At 43.6% G+C, this 13,324-nt stretch overlaps 1 protein-coding gene across 8 annotated transcripts in view; it reads right to left on the bottom strand.

The window, feature by feature from the left end:
* NALCN (sodium leak channel, non-selective) overlaps positions 1–13,324 on the bottom strand; it is a 640,650-nt gene that overhangs the window by 59,865 nt on the left and 567,461 nt on the right. For all 8 annotated transcript variants that reach the window (XM_068267982.1, XM_068267985.1, XM_068267987.1 and 5 more), the window contains 2 exons: positions 11,225–11,344; positions 9,321–9,389 (listed from right to left, as the gene is read on the bottom strand). In XM_068267982.1, coding sequence (XP_068124083.1) covers positions 9,321–9,389; positions 11,225–11,344 — 189 coding nt within the window. The remainder of the gene's footprint in view (positions 1–9,320; positions 9,390–11,224; positions 11,345–13,324) is intronic.

The raw sequence follows: 13,324 nt of genomic DNA, 5'->3' as shown, positions 1-13,324 counted from the left end.
AGAAGGGAGCTAGAAGTGCGCAATCCCATAGTATATGTCTGAGAGAGCCTGGAGTAGTGTTACATCTCCAACAGTTAGGGTCTCTATTTGGGTATATACGGGAGAGCTTTAACGATGTTAAATACCACCTTGAGATCACTTTGTAGTTAATTTCCTGAATGCGAGACGCAGTTGAGGTTTTATGTGCATAGATGCATATTTGAGATTTTTGTGCCTTGGAAAAAGTTACTCCAAGCTCCCTCTCCCATGCCGACAAAAAGGTAACAGTGTCTAGTGATTGATCTTGGAGCAAAGCGTAAAGGGTTGCCAGGGTTTTTTTGCATTATACCAGTGGTAAGACATAAAGTTTCAAATTTAGTGGTCTCTCTGATTGTGTTAGGGTTTATACCCATGCCTTGTAAAAAGTGTCTGATTTGCGTGTATCCCCACCAGTCCAGCTGGGCACAGGAAAATCCAGCTCTGAGATCTGCTAGCGTCAGCCATCCAGTTTGTTGGCAGAATTATTTGGCTTCACATGTGCCAGTGGATCTCCAGAAGCAAAGATAGTTATATGAACAGCCTTGTTCAAAATCTGGATTGCCCAGTGCCGGGGCTAAAGGGGTGGGCCAGGGTGATATGTCAGGAGTATTTCGGACCTTCATCAGTACTCTCAAGGTGTTAAACACCAAATGTGACTCCGACCAGATCTGTTTAGGATGGGTAGACGACCAGGGCAGGTTAACTAGGGGGTAATGAGTGAGTAGTTGCTCGATGGTGACCCATTGTTTGGTTGAGGAATGTCTGTGCCAATAAATCAGTCTCGTCAGAACAGCTGCATGGTAATAATTTTGAACCTCTGGGATGGCTAATCCTCCAGCTTGCTTGGGCTTGTAGAGGAGTCGTCTGTGTATTCTGGGTGGACGACCACGCCAGATGTACCTGTTAAATATCATTTGGGTTCGTCTGAGAAAAGCCGTGGGAATGTGAATTGGGAGAGTCTGGAACAGGTAAAGGAGGCGAGGCATAATATTCATCTTTATGATAGCAATGCGTCCTAACCAGGAAATATTAGGTTTATCCCATTTTTTAAGATCAGCTAGCAAGGTATCAACCAACGGAGGAAAGTTGGTTTGGAATATGTTAGGTATATTAGCTGTAATTTTGGTACCTAAATAAGTTATATAATCTTTGTTCCATCTAAATGGGAATTTAGTTGCAAGGGCTTGTTGGATCTCTTGTGGGATTGTGATATTTAGAGCTTCACACTTGTCTAGGTTTACTTTGAAGAGGGAGTAGGTTCCAAATCGTTGGAATTCGGCAAGCAGGTTTGGGAGGGAGACAACAGGATTGGTGATATAGAATAGTAAGTCATCAGCATACGCAGCTATTTTTATGGTATGCTCTGTTAGCTTCAACCCGGAAATGTTATCATTTTTGCGTACATGACAAAGGAAAGGTTCTAAAGCTAAGGCAAATACTAATGGTGAGAACGGGCAGCCCTGTCGTGTCCCATTTTTAATGGGAAGGGGGGACGAGAGATAGCCATTTACTCTGATGCGTGCTGTTGGCTGCGAGTAGAGGGCCCCAATGCTATGTAGCATATTTTTGCCCATTCCCACATGGTGCATAACCTCCGTCATCCATGTCCAGTCTACACGGTCCAAGGCCTTTTCCGCATCAGTTGAGAGAAGCATTAAGGGGATCTTCCTTGACCGTGCAGACTGCACCACATTAAGCGTTTTTATAGTGTTGTCTCTCCCCTCTCTGCCCGGAATAAACCCCACTTGGTCCCAGTGTACAAGGTGTCCCATCCATTCAGCTAATCTATTAGCTAGAATTTTTGAAAATATTTTAAGGTCTAGATTCAATAAGGAGATTGGTCTGTAGCTAGCACAGGCCGTGGGATCCTTACCTGGTTTGTGTATAACTGAGATGTGTGATTCCAGTGTTTGAATCGGGAATTTTTCGGAGTGTTCGGAATCTGCTAATCTGTTGAAAGTGCTGCAGAGATGTGGAGTCAATATATTTTTAAATTTCTTATAGTACTCTATAGGTAGGCCATCCGGTCCCAGGGCTTTACCTGTTTTGATTTGAGCTATTGTTTGGAGAATCTCATCTTCAGATATATCTGCCTCTAGTGCGTCTATCATTTCCTGTGTTAAGGTTGGCATACCTACCTCAGCGATGTACTGCCTCATTTTATTTTTGAATTGGTCTGTCCGTACTGTTCCAGACTCTCCCAATATGTTATAGAGTTTTGAGTAAAAGTCCCTGAAGATACGAGCTATGGACTCATTGCGAATATGTTTCTGGCTTTTATTATCAATAATCTGTGGGATATAGTTTCTCTGTTGTTGGACACGGAGTGCTCTAGCTAATAGTTTACCTGGTTTGTTGCCTCCCATGTAAAAGGCCGTTTGGCACCGAAAGGCTGCTTGCAGCATTTTTGGCCTCATCATTTTCCTAACAGAGTCTCTGGCCTGTGTCAGCTGTTCTAGATCCTGCTTAGTCATGTATCATTTATGTCTTTAATCTAGGGTATGTATGGTATCAAGTAGGTTTTTAAGGACTTGTTCTCTTGGTCGCTTCTGTCTAGATCCTAATTGGATCAGAAACCCTCTGATAACACATTTATGAGCTTCCCATATTGCAGTAGGGGGAGTTTCCCCATTGACATTTGTATGGAAGTAGGCCTCTATTTCGGTCTCGATCTTCCTCACAGTTTCCTCATCCGACAACATCGAGGTGTTTAGTTTCCAGTTGAATGGTGTATCTCTCTTTCATTTGCAGTACATCTGGATAGTAACCGGAGCATGATCTGAATATGAGATCACACCTATCTCAGCTTTGTTAACATCAGAGAGGAGACTGTGTGAGACTAGTATATAATCTATTCGTGTATAGATCTCGTGAGTATTAGAGTAAAAGGTGAAGTCTTTTACAGTTGGGTTTAGGGCTCTCCAGGCGTCAACTAGTTGTTGTTCCTGCAAGGCTTTACGTAATCTATTTAGTTTTTGAAAGGAGATGGGGGATCTGCCATGAGAGGTGTCTATGTTGGGGTTTAAAGCTACATTAAGATCTCCTCCTATTACAACATTTCCTTCTCTAAATAATTCTAGTTTTTCGAGAAATCTTATCATGAAGGGAACCTGTTCTATGTTTGGGGCATATACTGAACCAAACGTGTGTTTCTGATCATTAATTGAGCCCTTAAGGAGTATATATCTGCCCTGGTCGTCTATGAAAGTCTCTATATTGGAGATCTGCAAGTGTTTGCCTATTAAGATTGCAACACCCTTTGTTTTAGAGTTCTGGGAGTTACTGAGGAACACTAACTGAAAGTGCTTGTTAGTAAGTTTAGGCGAGGATGCCCCTTTGAAATGTGTCTCCTGGATTAAAACCATATCAGCTCTTTGTTTCCACATGTCATGTAAGAGAGCAGTGCGTTTTTCCGGAATGTTTAACCCTTTCACATTGATCGATAAAACTTTTATATCAGCCATTAGATAAGAGTAGAGCATGGTAGGGACCCTGAACCCTCATAGACCCAACAATTTTAACAAAACTAAAACATTTAAACTTATGTGAAACAACAGGAATGTTCAATGTTTCCATAAGTATGTGGACACTGGCCATATAGACCTTCCTATGTGGGAGTGAAGAAGTCAGGGCAATGACCCAAAGTTCTCCAGCTCCCCACTCCAGGTATCTATGGTAAGAGGAAAGAGAGAAAAGACTCGAACCGAAGTCCGTCCGTCAAAACGTCTTTAGTCCAGTCAGGACGTATATTAAGTGAAATTGCTAATATGCTATATAGTTATTCAGGCGAGGGGGCATTGTTCATGTTACTTTTGGTATCATAACAGTTCGAAGAGCAACACATAACAAAATAAAACAGAATAGGCAGTTTGTTCCAACGTAGGAGCTGTGGGGAGGTTATAACGTAAATCTTAAAAGAACCGTTTATGGGGGTAGTTGTGGATAGTCTTTTGTCACTCCTCTGGGAGTAATGATATAGGTTACTTATTGGGAGAGGGTATATGTGGTTTTGTGTGAGGACTGGTATGCCATATGTCTGTATTGGATTTTGTATGAAGTGGCAGGGGCACGTAGTAGCCAGTGAGGGTTATGGGGCGGATTCCGCCATCATATCTAAAGTCCTTGAGAGTTTGTGTTAAAGTGATTGGAATATGTTCTATATTAGTTAGACGCCTGTCGCTTAATCGTAAATATCCTTGCTAGCTTTATACTGAAGCCGTGTGATCAGTGTTCAATATCAGTTGCCTCTGTCCCAATGTGTAGAGCCCGTCAACTGCCTGGGTCTGTGTATATAGTGGTGTGTATAGCATTATAATTGCATGTCTCTCACTGGTCGGTTTAGTGGTCGTGTATAGCAAAGCGGGTCGGAGGGGCCCATTAACATAGTGCATGAGTTGTGTAGGCGTGGAGTACTTAGAGCGCCATACAGTCGCGTGCGCGTCAGGCCTCCTTTTCCCGCTGCCATGGTTACCACGTGATCTCCACATACAGATCACAGTCAACCACCCAGAGCACAGGCTATTTTTAGCTGAGAGCTCATCAATATGATGCATAAATAAAAATTTTCGTAAAAAGGAATATGGAATTAGTACAACCTAATTATACAGAGATCATGTTATATACATTAAGTGTACATTAAAGGCTTCTTTGCAAATAAAGATCCGCGTGGCATGGTGAGAGCGGGGTTTAAAGCACAAGGCCCCCACCATGGTATACAGATAACATTGCAGTGATTCCATAGATCTACTTTCAGCGACAGTCTACCTGGTGCTCGGACACATATGAGACAGGAGTTAGGTTTCCGTAGGATAATGTGAGCGGTCCGCCTCCACATGTATTGACTCTCCCCATTAATGGCTCCCCGTGCCACCCCACCTGAACTATGTTACCCCCCGATAAACCATTCTAGCTAAGCTACTTGGGTATCAAGAAATATTACCCCGAAGGGTTTACAGGCAGAAAGTTCCTCCGTCTCAGTCCGCATCTGCAGATATAAGCGCGGGTGTCCCATCATTTTCCTTTTACCCAATATAATTCACATACGACTTGGCAATATAAGGTCTCCTCAGATCAAGCTGCCACAAGCCACCCCACCTACACTAGGTTCCCCCATGTTATGTAATAAACTAACTGCCCAACTTAGCTGTGGTAGATGATGATGTTCAATCTTCCTTTTCTGCTTGTTGTTGATTTCTGTAGTGACGAGGGCGCTTCAGCCTTTGTGGTAGGCCTAGCATAATTTGATCAGGCTTCCATTCCGGCACTTCAACTTCAGGGAGGTCTAGGCTCTTGAACAGCTCTGGAAGGTCAGTTGGCGTACGGAGAGTAAAGGATTTGCCCTTGTGGGTTATTATCATTTGAAATGGAAAGCCCCATTTGTAGCTTGCTCCTTCCTCTTGCAGTGATTTTATTAGTGGCTGTAACGCTCTGCGCTGAGCTAGGGTGTTCGGGGCTAAGTCTTGGAAGAAGCTGATTTGCTTGCCTTCATATTGGACTTCAATTCTGCGTCTGGCCGCCTGCATTATGTTCTCTTTCAGGGCGAAATAATGCACTCTGCAGATCACATCCCGCGGAGGCTCATCATCCGCAGGTTTAGCTCGTAGTGCACGATGTATTGTATCTAGCTTGATAGGGTCGTCATCTGGGTTTCCCAGCAGACCGTTAAATATGGCCGTCACTGTGGTAGTGAGCTGGTCCGCTGTGATAGACTCCGGTAGGCCACGTAATCTAATGTTGTTTCTTCTGCTTCGGTTTTGGAGATCTTCTAGGCCTGAGCGAAGTGCGGTATTCACCTTCGCCTGCTGTGTGTGGTCTGCCTTCAGTTTAGCGAGGTCAGCTTTTACCGAGGCCATATCAGCTTCTAATGTAGTGACCCGTTCACCATTTTCAAGAACAACCGCGTGCAATTCCTGGATGTCCGCTCTAGTTGTAGAGGTGATCTTGTCAGCAAGCTCCGTGAGATCGTTCTTTGTCGGGAGACTATGTAAGTAGTCCCTTATCTCGTTGAGGGAGCGGGTGGTAGCGTCATCCTTCCCCTTAGAGCCTCTTGCAGATCCATCTTAGGTTGCGTAGGAGAGGAACGAGGATTCAGGTATTTTGTAAGCGAGGGCTGTGCTTGATCCTCCTTCTTCTGAGTTTTAGCGTTATTGGTCCTCTTCCTGGTATTTCTGGACATAGTTTAAGGGCAAAAAGTCTGACGGAAAACGGACTCAGCTCGGTCCTTTGGTGCTGTGAGTGAGGAGCTCTGTGAGAACACGTCTTTACGCCGCCATGGCAAGCTCCGCCCCCCACGGAGTATTTTAATAATATTAGAGGGAGCAGGGAGGGGGAGAAAGTAATCCCACTGCCTATACAGAGTGGTGCCCATAATTATTCATACCCCTGGCAAATTTTGACTTAAAGTTACTTTTATTTAACCAAGCAAGTAATTTTTTGACGGGAAATGACATAGCTGTCTCCCAAAAGATAATAAGACAATATACAAGAGGCATTATTGTGGGGAAAAAAATTCTCAGCTTTTATTTACATTTGAGCAAAAAAGTGTCCAGTCCAAAATTATTCATACCCTTCTCAATAATCAATAGAATAGTCTTTATTGGCTATTACAACAATCAAATGCTTCCTATAATTGCCTTTTGCATGCCTCCACGGTTATTTTTACCCATTCATCTTTAGTAATGAGCTCTAAATCTTTCAGGTTGGAGGGTCTTCTTGCCATCACCCTGATCTTTAGCTCCCTTCACAGATTCTCAATTGGATTCAGTCAGGACTCCAAAACGTTAATGTTGTTGTCTGCTAACCATTTTTTCACTACTTTTGCTGTGTGTTTTGGGTCATTGTCATGCTGACTGTCTCTGCAGACTGTCTGATGTTGTTGTTGAGAATCCTTGTGTATTGATCTTTTTTCATGGTGCCGTTTACTGTGATTAGGTTCCCTAGTCCATTGGCTGAAAACCACCCCCAAAGCATTAGTTTCCCACCACCATGTTTGACAGTGGGAATGGTGTTCTTCGGGTTGAAGACTTCTTTTTTTTTCTATGCCAAATGAAGGAAACATGATTGTGATCAAACAATTCAATTTTTGTTTCATCTGACCATAACACAGAAGACCAGAAATCTTCTTTGTCCAGATGAGCATTTGCAAAGTCCAAGAAATCTTTTGTGGGCCTTATCTGGAGAAGTGTCGTCCTCCTTGGTCTGCATCCATCAGTGTGCAGTGTCCGTTGGATTGTCTGCCTTGAGACATTGCCACCAGCAGAGCCCTGAGTCACCAGGAAGGCATTGGTGGTGATCGTTGGATTCTTTTTCACCTCTCTCACTAGTCTCCTGGCCACCACAGGTGCCACTTTTGGCTTCTGACCATGTCCTCTGAGATTTTCCACAGTGCGGAACATCCTGTATTTTTACTTTGCACTGTAGCCGCTGGAACTTGAAAACATTTAGAAATGGCCTTGTAGCCCTTTCCTGACTTGTGAGTAGCCACAATGCGCAGCCGCAGATCTTCACTGAGCTACTATGTCTTAGCCATGACTGTCCACAACCCAACTGCAGAGAGCTGCTGTTTTTCACCTGTTGAGTTAAATATAATAGCTGTTCCCAATTAATCAGGGTAATTAGGATGCTTTAGAACACCTTGGACTATTTGAAATGGTATAGAACTTTGGATTTTCCCGCAGACTGTGACAGTTTGTGAAGGGTATGAATAATTTTGGACTTGACACTTTTTGCTCATAATAAAAGCTGAGAAATGTTTTTTTTCTCACAATAATGCCTCTTGTACATTATCTTATTATCTTTTGGGAGACACCTCTGTCATTTCCCATCAAAAAGTTACTTGCTGGTTAAATAAAAGTAACTTTAAGTCAACATTTTTCAGGGGTATGAATAAGTATGGACAGCACTGTTTCATCATAAGATGTTTCACAGTTCAGATTTGGAGGGTACATCACTTATAGGGATTGAGAAGGTGACACATAATTGGAGAGGCAGTGATTACTTAACCTAAATGTCACAAAGTGAATGTAGATGGATTTACTGTATGGGTTACTGAATCTAAGAGGTTTAAACAATGAGACAAAGAACAATTGCCGGCACTGCTTCAGATTTGTGGTGGCACTGTGGCTTCAGAAAAGGGGAATTGTGATGGGCACTTCATGCCCTGACATCTGGCACACAGTGCCAGGGGATTCGAGACTCAAGCTCCTGATGCTGGAACCTAATGATGTATTTCAACAAAGTAGAAAAGATCTGAGCATCAGTAAAGTTGCAAAAAACTTCCACCAATTTCTTTCATCCCCAACAGAAACAGATACATAGAGCAGAAAATAGGCCTGACAGCCATTTCGCAAGCAGCGATTACTTCCTCGTCTCTAAAGAAACGAGCGCTGCTTGCAAAACTTCTGTCAGGCCTATTGTCTGCTCTATGTATCTGTTTCTGTTGGGGATGAAAAAAAATGGTGGAAGCTGTTTGCAACTCTACTGGTGCCCGGATCTCTTCTTCTACTTTGTTGTTGGACTGCTTGTTCTTCCAGAGGCACAGAGAGTAATCCACCAACCCCCTGGAGACTGCCGGTGGCATCTGGTGCCGATCAATTGTCTCTACACTTTACAACTAATGATGTATTTTCTGGCTACAGTAGCAGACCAAAGACAGCATTTTACCAGCAGAAGCTGATACTGTGCCAACACTAAAGCCTGGTAGTGGACCTGGGCTTCTCACCATGCTACATTCTACTAACGATATTTCATTTCACTGGTAGGTGCTGGAGGATAATGTGATACCATTTATCAGAAGTTTTAGGGCCGTTTCAACTAGCCATGGTGCGATGTGATCATCGCATCACATAGCACCACATGTAAACCGCATCCAATACAAGTCAATGGAGTAGTTTCCATTGATGCAAATTTTTATTCGGAAGCAGAGCGATGTGGGGGAAATTATTGATGGCGTGCTGCAGTTTTCTGCAGCACGCATCTGATTCCCATAGCGGTATTATTGAGCCGCATTAAAATGCATGAAAACCGCAACTACCCTGGCTAGTGGAAATGGGCCCTAAGACTTAGAAAATACCTCACCACACAATGACAAAACAATGACAAGGCAGGACTATAAATATTATAGCCCAGTATATGAGTATATGAAAAGATTCAAGTACAGTATTTCACAATATGTTCATATAAACATATGACATGTTTGTCATTTGTACCGCAACATTAAAAAATGTACCAGTAATGGATCCCATTCACACATTGATCAGTACACGTAGGTTTATAACCAGTTTTGAAATTGCTATTGTACTTACATGTTTTCCACATATAGAGAAAAATCTAAAGACTATTATGCAGGCACCCATCATGTATGTGTATTCATTCTGTGAAGACAAAATATATCATATACATTATGTACACGTTGGGTTGACAAAATGTCTTCGGCCACGTTCACAGTGACTTTTGCATTCCCTGTGGCAGCAGAAATACCATGTAACGCATCAGGACAGAGTTGCTGCACATTTCCTGCACCTAGCATTGCATACAGTGAAGTATACAGTCAATGAAAAGCATGCTTCACTGTTACTGTTAATGTGCATGTTTTGCAGTAACGCACTTCATGCAATACGTTACCATGCCGCACTCCGTTGCACCACAATGCACCAGTCACACTGTGAACAATGCATTGGTGATGCATTGCAGTGTGGCAAGCTGCGTTACAGAAGCCACAGCCAGCTGCATAACAAACTCATAAGTGTTTTGTGTTGCCCTCCCACCACAAATGAGTTCGGCTACAGTGTAAAAAAAAAAATTGTCAAGAGTCCTGCACGGTTCTCTAAAGACTGAACCATGCATTCGCACAGGACTTAAAGTGAACTAAGCAGCTCCTGACTTCAAATAGCTGCAAGGGCTGCCATTGTTCAGAAGCTCAACCCCTGCTGTTTTACAAGTAGCATTGTCCAGGCTAGGTGTGAAATTCTTCAACTGTAATGCTGGATACACACGGTGCGTTCGTGCACTCGATTTTCCCGTCGATTCCCGTCGATTCGTTTATTTCCAACATGTCCGATTTGGATTTCGATGGATCGTTAGGTCGATTCGGCATACTTTGCATGCGAATCGACCTAACGATCCATCGAAATCCAAATCGGACATGTTAGAAATAAACGAATCGACGGGAATCGACGGGAATCAACGGGAAAATCGAGTGCACGAACGCACCATGTGTATCCAGCATAACTGATATTTTCTGTTTGAAGTACAATGGGGGTTTGTTTGTGGTCAGTTAAGTCTAATGAGGTGATTTCTTATCTGTGTTCAACAATCTCCTGCTCAGCGACCGCAGGTCCTTTGCGGACGGACAAAGTGGCTATTTTAACCCTTAGATGTAAAAAAATGAGGTAAATTGAAAGTTTTTTTTTAATAATAAACCACATTTTTAGAATGCATTTTTAACTTACTATAGAGCTGCCCTGGGTGTTAAAAATGATGCTCGGTTCACTTTAACAGGGACACACAAGCACGACTTCACCCAAAGTTGCTGCATTACCACAGCCACCAGCAGGAGCGCGGAAGGGGCCAGCAGGATGCCGGGGGACCTTGCGGGCTACGGGGGCTGGAGGAAGCCCCAGGTAAGTTCAGTTTTCTTTTCTTAGCCACCGCTCAAGGTGTCTTTATCACCTGGAGTAGAGCATGTGATATATTTGGAGCTAACCTGCCCTCATTGTTGATTATAAACAATGCTTTTGAAATTCCAATTCACTAACTGGAGTAGGAGAGAATAACAGATGGGCAAAAAGATTTTCAAGAGAGTTTGTTTTCAAATAGCAAGAGGAGGGATTTTAGCCCTGCTAGCCAGTGTTGTAAATGTATCAGTAGTTCTCCGAGTAGGCCAGGGCAGTGTTTCAGGAAAGATGCTTATTGAATTGTGTTCAAGAAATTGTGTTTAAATCCACTTTTTCATTAATTAAACAATGATAACAATGACATTCTTATACATGGCTAATATAAAACGTAGTGCACACATCAGACAATGCAAACTGTTTGGATATACGGTATGTTGTTCCAAAATTGCATTACTTTCACACATAAAGTAAGTCTGCTCCCCTTTAATAATACTACCGTATGCCCATGTTGGTGGCTTGAGATTACTTTGTATTGCATTACACAATATCAACAAATAAAGTAAAAATATTTTAGAAAAGTAAGTTATTCTTACTAATAAGGCAAAATGTAGTATCACCCATATGACGCCAAGTGATGTCACAAGCAAGTCATATCGATTTCTCCTACTCTGCCAGAATCCAGCTGGCGACATTGCTGTTATCTTCATTGTTACCTTTAAAAATAAATATTAACAACAGGCTGTGGGTTAGATAAAAATAAACATGTCTTTAGAGCAGCAATTATGACAAGGATCTGTAATTTGTGATTAAGAAAACCCATATCTGAGAAAATAAAGTTTTGGTAATAAAATACGGTTTATATTTTAACAGAACCTTTGCTCTTCCCATGAAACACTCCTTTCCTCTAACTTGGTCACCTCCTCCCACTCGCACATCTGGGAGTCCTCATGAGTGTCAACAAACCTCTTCTGACAATCTTATAATTTGACATAGCCAGATGTTGGGGCTCACTGCCTCATCTGCTAGGCTAGCCCCTTTACCCCCTCACCTAGCGTCTTCACACCACTGCCCTCTAGATCAGTGCTGTCCAACTTCATGGGCATGGAGGGCCATTTTTTTTTCAGACCCCATGGTGGAGGGCCGAAGGTTCTTGCTAGAGCCCCCCCCCCCCCCCCCCCCGGAAAAAAATGCAATTAAAGGATAATTAGATTGGCAGCACTTTTCACAAAATGCAATTTAAAATAATGGTGAAGTTACGCGCGCCAGAAAACATGAGGGGTCCATTGCCGAAAAATGGGTGTGGCCATGGACCAGAATGCAGGTGTGGCCACGGGTGGAGACAAATTTACATGAACTTAGCAATGTGGGACATTAGATTAGGACAGTGGTGGTGAACCTTTTGGAGGCCGAGTGTCCAAACTGCAACCCAAAAGTCACTTATCGCAAAGTGGCAACAGCAATTTAAACTACATACAAACGTTTTAACTCATACATGAACATTATGGAAAATCCAAGTTGAAAATAAACTGTGAAGATAAACAATTTCATCCATCCTACTCCTGAAAAATGTGGGGTTTTTTTTAGAACCTCCCAGTTTTATTTTCCGTTTTAAAAAGCTAAAAAAGTAGGTTTAATGCTATTGTCTCATGATGAAGATTCAGCTTTTCCATAGTCTCACAGTTCGCAATCATGTGACCCCCAACAAGACAAATTCAGCAATCATGAGGCCCCCAACAAATCATGAGGCCCCCAACAAGACAAATTCAGCAATCATGATGCCCCCAACAAGACAAATTTAGCAATCATGAGTCCCCCAACAAGACACATTCAGCAATCTAGAGGCCCCCAACAAGACAAATTCAGCAATCGTGATGCCCCCAACAAATCATGAGGCCCCCAACAATACAAATTCAGCAATCATGAGGCCCCCAACACGACAAATTCAGCAGTCATGAGGCACATAAATAGACAGCATTTCACATAAATAAGCAGAATGCCCCTTTAATATGGTAGACACCTCTCACCTGGCTTCTAAATTCTCCTCTACTGGCTGCTGTGCCTGGCAATTGTGTTTTGGGCCGGATTGGGGATGATGTGTGGGCTGAAATGCCAGGTGACAGGTGTCCCCCCAGTTGAGGTAGTGACAGGTGTCCCCCCAGCTAGATAGTGACAGGAGCCCCCCCCAGGCTAGATAGTGACAGGAGCACCCCCCCAGGCTAGATAGTGACAGGAGCACCCCCCCAGCTAGATAGTGACAGGTGCCCCCCACTTAGATAGTGACAGGTGCCCCCCACTTAGATAGTGACAGGTGCCCCCCACTTAGATAGTGACAGGTGCCCCCCCCCAGCTAGATAGTGACAGGTGCCCCCCACTTAGATAGTGACAGGTGCCCCCCCCCAGCTAGATAGTGACAGGTGCCCCCCCAGTTAGATAGTGACAGGTGCCCCCCCAGTTAGATAGTGACAGGTGCCACCCCAGTTAGATAGTGACAGGAGCCCCCCCAGTTAGATAGTGACAGGTGCCCCCCCCAGTTAGATAGTGACAGGTGCCCCCCCCCCAGTTAGATAGTGTCAGGAGCCCCCCCCAGCTAGTGACAGGTGCCCCCACCAGTAACGAGCCCGTTACCTCGGTGTCCCCGCTGGCCTCTCCGGTGTCCCCGCTGGCCTCTCCGGTGTCCCCGCTGACGATGCCGC

Source organism: Hyperolius riggenbachi, chromosome 2 (assembly GCF_040937935.1).
Source record: "Hyperolius riggenbachi isolate aHypRig1 chromosome 2, aHypRig1.pri, whole genome shotgun sequence".
In the NCBI taxonomy this organism is placed as follows: Eukaryota; Metazoa; Chordata; class Amphibia; order Anura; family Hyperoliidae; genus Hyperolius; species Hyperolius riggenbachi.
The sequence above is the reverse complement of the archived record's forward strand: the minus strand, read 5'-3'. Positions and strand labels throughout refer to the sequence as shown.